Source organism: Condylura cristata, unplaced genomic scaffold (assembly GCF_000260355.1).
Source record: "Condylura cristata isolate star-nosed mole 26May11 unplaced genomic scaffold, ConCri1.0 scaffold00039, whole genome shotgun sequence".
NCBI classification, from domain to species: domain Eukaryota; kingdom Metazoa; phylum Chordata; class Mammalia; order Eulipotyphla; family Talpidae; genus Condylura; species Condylura cristata.
The window spans coordinates 8431311-8440488 of NW_004567140.1; the positions used below are offsets into that span (position 1 = coordinate 8431311).

The 9178-nt window shown below is 32.2% G+C and overlaps 1 protein-coding gene across 1 annotated transcript in view; it reads right to left on the reverse strand.

The window, feature by feature from the left end:
• URI1 (URI1, prefoldin-like chaperone) overlaps positions 1 to 8790 on the reverse strand; it is a 41282-nt gene extending 32492 nt beyond the window's left edge. Inside the window, exons 1-2 of the mRNA XM_012733174.1 lie at positions 8785 to 8790; positions 5555 to 5589 (exon numbers count right to left, since the gene is read on the reverse strand). Coding sequence (XP_012588628.1) covers positions 5555 to 5589; positions 8785 to 8790 — 41 coding nt within the window. The remainder of the gene's footprint in view (positions 1 to 5554; positions 5590 to 8784) is intronic.
• Between the last annotated feature and the right edge of the window lie 388 nt (positions 8791 to 9178).

Below are 9178 nucleotides of genomic sequence, written 5' to 3' on the forward strand. Positions count from 1 at the left end.
GACACCAATGAAAGCTCAAGAGGGAACTAACCCTAGTCAAATGGAAATGGCAGCCTCAGTCGGAGCCTCAGACACTCACTGGACTTAAAGTGACTGTAAGAAACTGAACGAAGTATATGAATACAGGAGATAAATTTATCCAAGACTATTCTAAATGATGAGGTGTAGTTATATTCATTTAGACTCCTTTTTTAAATAGCAATTTATAATTGTCATATAACAGTTTAAACTCTGGGGAGGAAACTTCACTAGAAAATTGCCTTTATTTTCAGATATTCATTAAGTTTTAAACTAGTGTGGTTCTTCCAAAAACATGATACTAAAGACTAAGTGATTCCTAGAAGTCACATTCAAATTGCAATTTAAAAAGCAACTCTTTTAAATAAAGAAAAGCAAAAAGCATTTAATAGAAGCAAATATAGTAGAAGATGAAGGGAATAAATGTCTTAAAAGCAAATATAGTAGAAGATGAAGGGAATAAATGTCTTAAAGAGAAGGGGAGAATTAGTTTCTCATAAGAAATGAGTAAATTTACTCTCTTCCCATTTCAACCTTTCTATAAATGTAATTTTATATACATTTTATATTTAGAATGAAAAATTTTTAAACCTATTTCACATTTTTTGAAAAATCATTCTTAGAACATTCAACTTAAATTTGGGGGGGCATCTTTATTTTCTTTGTAAACATTACACACAAAAGTTTCAAAGTTTACTCAACTCCCTTAACCCATATACTGAAAACACCATACCATTAAAAAAAATAGTAATAATAAAATAAAAACCTGTATAGGGCTTGAAGAATGATAGAGAATAAAATCTGTATATGATTCCTTCCTCCTGCCCTTAACCTAAGGTCATTAATAACGACAGAAATTCTAACCACAAAACAATGTAAAATCTTTAGAAGGTTTGGAAGTTGCTCTCTGCTCTTGGGGAGGCAGGAGGAATTGAAATAAAAATAAAAAGCCCAAACAGAATGTCCTACACAAAATGATGACTCAACAATCTACATTTCATAAAATGGGGGCTCTGAAAAATATGATTTCCTAATAAAGCTCAAGTCAGGAAAACACTGTTTCAGGTAGTGCATAAGAAATATACTGTAAAGATCAAACAATTCTCTGCTTATGTGGGGTAAAGAATCCCTAAGTCATCAAGCAGAAATACAGATATAGATACCCATCCATCATCCTGATTTGAAAGAGGAATTAAAAAAGAAAAATCAGCAACACTGGCCTGTGCTCAGTTACACCACATACTTTGACTATAAAGCTACACTGGAAAATAATTACGTCAAGTCAGTATTTTTGGTCGATTTTCCTTTGAAAAATAAATGTCAAGTTACTTGTTTTAAAGTCCCACTCAAGTGGTTCAGAATATTTTTTACCTGAACTTGAAGTTGTCCAATCCAAAATGAAACATTTAAACTTGTAAAATAACTTCTCCTATATTTTCATTTAAGTCTATTTCAGGTAATTTCAAACATCTTTACTACTTAAAACTCTTAAGGGTTTTAAGGAAGCTAAACAAATTTTTTACAACACATATGCACACAATTTGCAATTACAAATAGTACCAAACATACACATGGTGTGTGTGTGTCACATCTCATTTAATGAAATGCCATATTTGATTTAATTCTCACCAATCAACAACACAAGTAATGACTCTCACTTTTTCTTGTGGGACATGTTCAGTAGATGTACTCTGTAAACATTTAAATGACGAGGCCTCCCACCAACTGATGAAGTCTATTACCCCACCTTTGACTCTAAGCGGGATTTATAAATTGACTTGGCCAACACAGTGTGACCTTGCAGTTTCCTCTCCTGCTGCTCTGAGATCATCATGTAAAGTTAAGTCAGAGAATGTGAAGAAAGAAGTCTAGCAACTAGCCACCAGACTTGTGAGGGAAGCCCCTTGTGGACAAGGCAGCGGGTACAGGCACCATACACTGTACCTAGATGAGTGACTCAGAAGACTAGCAGAACACAGCCACACTTGACACCCGCCAACTATGCACACACACAGAATCATGTGCAAGTGGTGATTCTTTTAAACAGTAGCTTTGAGTAATTATATTAAGAAGGAATAAGTAATGCAGATAACAATTTAGCAAGGGTGTATTTTGAGTGTAGAAAATAAATGTGGCCACTATTTTTCAAAAACTCAGCACCCTATTTGATAACCCTAAACACTGAGATCTGACATAAGTGAAATTTATGAGAATGAAATAAAGAATTGAGAATAATCCTCAAGAAATAGTATTAAGTCAATATTGTATACTCTGATTTCATTTTTTAAATTAACATCCACATGTTATATATAAACAAGTGGATGAATAAATACACAATACATACAAATACCCTTCCGCAAACAATTTCTGCAAGGATTTACATAAAACTGGTAAAATAATTGTTTTTACGAAGAGAACGGAAAATTGAGAGACAATGGAAGTTAAGAGGGAAACAACACACCACTTCTTAATTTTAAACCACGTAATATCTAACTTGAAGTTAAATCAGGATAAAAGATATCATGGCATGAATACAAATTATTCAGGAATATTTACAAAACTTCCAGTGGCTTTGTTTCTTTTTATTCATCTAACAATTAAAATTTCCAAAAAGTCTTTCAGTTACTGTTAATATTTTCTAAGTGCCAGTCTGGGTTGACCTACAGGCATTATCCTATTATCTCACTTGATCTTTAAGTATTATCATCATCACTTTACAAGAAAAGGTAACAGAAATCTTACTAACTCACAAGTTTACAAAATTAGTAAATGACAGGATTCAAATGTAGGTCTGTGACTCCAAATGCTATGCTCTTTAGAGAAGAATTTTAAAAGATAAAAAATTACAAATCGCCTACAAACAGAATAATCATCCCCTAGTGGCTCAAACAATGGGAAGCAGGTTCACATTTTAATAAGAAAATAGTGTCTTTTGTACTTTTAAAATTGTTTTTAATCTTCACAAAACTGAAAAGCACTACTCACAAACTATTAGGCTCAAACTTTTCCTTCTTATTTATTAACTAAGCAAATCCTGTCTTCAAGGTTGTGGATTTGAATTTTCTGGAGGAAATTTCAGGAGGTAGATCCTCTTGCTTCAGGTCATGGTTCTAGTTTTCTACAAATACTTTTACTTTTTGTTCCACATTAAAAATGTTTTAATATTATTTTTCAAGACTATTCATTATTTTTTCCTTAAATAAAAGAATCCCTCAAAATCACACAAATAAAAATAAGCTCATTAACATAAGAATGAATCTTTAAAAAATCAAATATTTTAATCTCATTACATTGGAATGAAGTCATACAGAAGAGGATCTGAGTTCAATGAATTATATTTTAGACAAAGGGAACACAGAATACCAAGAGTTAAAGAAAAATTAAAAGCAACATTCTTTAAAAAGCAGTGTATGAGACACCTTTAAGAATGGTTCCAGCTTCTGTTCTTGGTTCCTATCTCTGCAAATAGCACAAAATTATTGTGATTTCCCTTTCGGTATCCAACTATGAATTCCTACATAGCAGGGTCTTTCAATTCCAAACAGCAGCATAATACTGACATACAGTAGGAACTCAACCTTTGTGGAATAAAAGAATGAAATACCACAGAATTCCACAATGCTTCCAAACAGCAATTTCCTGGCTTTCAGAGGAATGGAGACTCTATGGTTTCAGCTTTTGAATACAATAAATTGCTAAGTACACTAGCCATTTAGATTCTAGCAATATCCCATCTTCATTAAAAAACAAAAAGTTGTATTAAAAATGACTCAGGAAAAAGCAAATTTTAGCTTTAAAATTTTCATGTTTAATTATTAGTTTATAAATAAAAATTACTTTAATTTTTTAAAGTACAGGTAATGTAACATACATTAAGATATTTGTAGGCAAATATGCTTAGCTCCTGTAGTTTGGAGAGCATCAGAAAACTGGAAATTTGAGATTGAGAGTCACATGAACCGAACCTAAAGACAGTATCACATTTGTGTCAATGCTCAAACTTGGGCTTTGCAATAGTATTTGTAAACTAAAATGTTATATACAAAATAATTATATGCTTGGTTTTCATTTACTCAAACATTTCTAAAGTACCTAAATGTGCCAAACAAAGTAGGAGGTGCTGTGGATAAAAGGATGAAACCAGGCCCCCATAGTCTGACTGATACTCTCAATCTAAAAGAATCTTAGGGAAAAATTCAGAAGCAAGTTGTTATTCACACATTTATGTAAATTAGCATGTGTTCTGAGTGAATACAACTGCTTTTTAATTTCCTGAATTCCTTACCAATAAATAAAAGTTCAATTTAATAAAACTTTCCCTGAAAATTACTTGGAAAAAATGGATCACTTCGGTCAACTTATTTGGCCAAGGACTTGCATTTCAAGTTTTAACCTGGCCTGAATGTATAATGAAAAGCAAATTTCCTTATGGAAATGTTGACAGACTTACAACACCAGTGGATACAACTTACACGTTGCATTTATTGAAAATTAATGAAGTCCCTGGATTTTCATTTATAAAATGGGTATTATTAAGTTAAATTATTCTCTGCCAGGTAATAGAATTTAATAAAATGATGTGTACAGATTGTACTGATCTGTACTTTCACTGCTTCCAGACTTTAAAACAACAACAAAAAAAAACATCTGATACGCACTAACTATAAATTACTTCCTTGGAGATCTCTCCGGCATGAAGAAAAAGCTCTTAAAATAAATTTAAAATATTATATGCTTGATAGTGTATAACCAAAGGTTTAATCTCACCACTAAAGGGGCAGTTACCATGATTTTGCAATAACCCTCAGACAATAATCAAGACAGCTCCTGTTGTTCTCTCCGTAAAATCTTTGTAAACACAGCATGGATATATTGTAATTTGATATGTGTAAGATCAACAGCTATACCTCATAACAATTCATAATATTTTATTCACCATTAAATTGAGCGTATTCCTCAAAAGATATGTGTTATTTACTAAGCAGTGACTATATTAACTATAGATTAGCACATTAAAATAATGGTTTATTTCTCTCTGCACTCTAAAAAAGTGCAGTCTTGTAAAGCAAGCTCTGAGATGTGGGCCATTAGATTTTTCAAACTTTGGGGGAAGGCATCTAAGTAAAGACATACATGTATGTGTATGTGTGTGTGTGTACATATATATATCTATATATATATTTCTATCATTCTTTTAAAACTCAATTTTATTATTATTCTATACAAATATAAGAAATATTCCCAAAATAAGAGCTATGGATTAGTCAGGTTCAAAAGCATCTCAGCCTCCACTCCATAATGACACTAATATTGTACTAACTTAAAAACAAAGTAAACAATGACACAGCTTTAGGAAATCAGAGAACATGTAAAAATGGTGAAAGACAATATAAATTAGTACCAAATGCATTCAATATGGAGATTGCTAGAAGAATTCAATTACCAGTTATATAAAAACCAGTACACACTTCATCTAAATACAAGTAGATGACCCCATCAGTATTTCAAAAAAGTAATAAAATTGTCTTTCACTCACCAATGCTGGATTTTCTCTTGGCAGTTAGTGACCACCTGTCATGAAAACAGATAACTACTCATGAAAAAAAACAGGGCTAAGCAAAAGCTGCAAAATCAGAGTATCAGAAAACTAGAACAGTGGATTTACAGATTTAATAGCAACTCAGTATACATTTTTATTTGTCAAATGCACAGAGATGTGAATGTTAGTTTTTAAGCAGCACACTTTATCATAACCCTCTAATGCAAGCTGATAACTGCAGAACAAATTGCAGCTTTCCAATTCATACTTTGGTACAAAACCTGCTTCATAACTATTAGGTGACATATGATATAAGATAACTACTATTTTGTACAATCTACAGACATTTTTTTCAATGTTACATATTTTGTAGAATACACAAATGTTATAAATAACAAAAAAACAATGTAATATCTACATTTCATCAGTTTAAAAAAAGACAGCAGCAAAAATATTTTGTCAGTGTATCTCCAAATGTTTTCACCTGTAATTTTTATTCCGACACATTAAAAAAATGAGCTCAGTGATATTTTTCTACTACATTTTCAAGAAGAAATACTTGGGATAAAGAGATGCTCTGAACAGTCTCAATGAGTTATGATAAAATTTTAGGTACTATGTAGCCAGCTCAAACTGCTTTTAATATTAAAACAATGAAATTAAACACAAAAGTTACTTGTTTTCCTTAAAGATATTTTAATGGATTCTCAGAATGTTCATTAAAGAAATAAGAACACTTAGCCATAAGGGGCGAAAAAGAACATTTGGATAGCAATTTTAAAAATCAGTTTTCAACGATTATAAATGGTTTCTAAATTGTCCATTAATAAAAAAATTTTACGTACTTTCAAATAAGGTAGCATCATTTTAGAGAATGAGAAACTCAAGGATAAAAGTCAAAATGCTTATTCTAGGCTATATGAAAAAGACTGCAATATTATCTGATTTGAAATACACAGTTCTACAAATGAATATTATTTCAATGTTTCACCAAACTGTCACTAAATTCCTCTATTACAACATTTAATTCCTGAAAAAAAAAGGTCCTCCTTTGGGACATTTTAAATACTAAGGCAGCAGTCCTGTACCAAAATGCATGCTGTAATCAGATACCCAACCATACTACACATTAACTCAGCATAAAAAGTCCGTTTTAGAATGAAGATCTCTCAGTAAGTATCAATCACATAGCAACACTTAATAATAGTGGTAATACATAATAGAGTACTGACTTTACATCTGGAAGAGCCAGGCTAACACTATATCAATCCATTTTTACTGTTTCTGACTTGGCAGTATTTACGAAATAGACAAACAGAATTAAATACAAATTGAAAAAGAAAATTTTCATGGAATCCTTTTTATAAAGTTCCTATTTAACAGCCACATTAAAAAATGAAACCCAAAAACAGGATGCTTTCCAATCCCAATGCATGTGTTTCCAAGCATGAAGCGAGCCAAAAGCACAGAAAGAAAAGCCCTGCAAACCATAAGAGCAGAATGTTCATTAACCTCTACATGATAATCCTTTCGTAGCTGCATATTAACTAGTTACATATTCATAATCATTTACATTATTTAAAGGACCTTCGATGAAATTTTCTATGCAATATCCATTAGTGACAGTGTTAAAGGTTACAGAAGATAGTCTACTTAATGTTTCCAGGAAGCCTTTTTAATTAGTAAATATGTAAATTTGGCACATATGCTTCTTATGTTTAAAAAACAAGTCCCTGGTAGAATGCATGTGTTCTTGCTATTACCACTCACCCCACCCAGCAGTCTCCACTCCAATTTTTCCGAGCTATCTTCCTCCAACCTCTCCCCCCCACCCCGCTCCTTTTCTTTCCCATAATAGTCTCCCTAAGAACAGATATTCAAGGATAAAACAACAAAAATCCAATTCATAATTTACATGAGAAATTTTAACTGCCATCAAAGCTGTTAGTAGTTACACACAGGATTTAGAACAGAGATTTCAGGTAGGCACTCTCCAAATATAGGCTAGATAATCTGAGAGCCAAAGAAATTAAAAAAAAAAAAAAAAAGGTAAAAGAGGCAGAGATGAAGTATACGGAAGCCCTGTGGAGTGCTATGTCTCCTGTTAGTTTAATTGATATGACTTGAAGGCTACCTACTTCCAAAAATCATTAGAACCCAAGTATCTGTATTTACATTTCAAGATACTGTTATTTTCTTGTTATTGAAAAAGAAAAAATGAGCCTATTTCTACAACTTAGCTGAAGAAGTTTAGTAGGAAGAAAATCTTCTGATTTAAGAGTTGGATGTCTCTGGGTTTTTAATACACTTATATTTCTGTTAAGTTAAATAACTCCAAATAATCTTATTTCTTCTGAAAATTGATTCAAATTAATTCCCTTAAGTATTAAATAAGAAAAGTGACTTGTAAGATAGTGAGCCTAGTACCATTAGCTTTGTTGAAAACCAAAGCAAAACAACAAAATTACCCCACTACTTTGTCCACAAAAATCTTTCTTTAAACAAAATGGCTATCAAGGAACACTACCAATTTGTATTTTCTAGTTCAACCCACCAAAACATGAACTATCACTCCTAAGAACTTTTACTGTACTATTTTAATAAAAATAGGCCAGTGGGTTTCAAGCTATTAAACTGACCAAATAAATTGTTCAATACAATATGATCACACATGTGGCAAGCAACTCCTAAATAAAGAGTACTTATGTGGTAGAACAGCATTACAGCATTAAGTACACAATAAAGAAAAAGAACTAAGCAAGTTTATTATCCTATTGTTAAGATATATTATTAAAAAAAAAATCCTATCACTAAGAATCTTTACCAACAAACCCAGTTACAAAATCTTTACAATACGCATTTTTCAATGCAAAACTGCACTAACCAAGAGAGTAAGGCAGCAGCTGGATAGGTTAAGACCATGATGAGAATCAAGCTGCAAACAGTTTTCAAGTACACACTTTAACACCTTTTTAAAGAAAGGAAACCTGTGTTAAGAGATGAAGTAACTTACCCATTATTATACAACTATTAGTGAACTATCAAGTTTTAAAACCAACTCTATCTTATCTCAAAGCCCAAACTCACTGTACTGAACTGCTTCCAGTCATCAGGTAGCTCAGTGAGAAAAGTAGTTGTTTACATATGCACTTTCTTTTAGACACTGACTGCTACTGCTACTTGGCCTCTACTTCTCAAACCCACTCAACACACAAACAAGACCCCACCAACATGGTCGTACAAGCAAATGAGTTTGAATTCACCAATTCATTAATAAGAAGTCTATATTCCAATTTTACTTTCAAGTACAGACTAAGTATACTAAGTATAGACTAAGTACAGACAACAAATTTCCCACAAGTCATGAGCAAGAGAGAGAGAGAGAGTGTGTGTGTGTGTGTGTGTGCGCACGCGTGCGCACGTGTAGAAAACTACATAGGAAGTGAGCTAGTTATGCTCATATCTCATCCTATTTTGAAGGCATTTAAATTAGTCAGGATAGATTAAGATAACAATTACCATTGTGATAAATAAACCCAACAACTTAGTTGTCCAACTAATACTTATTTGCACATTCTATTGCAACAGGTTAAACTGGGCCCTCCTTTGTGGCGCAATGGG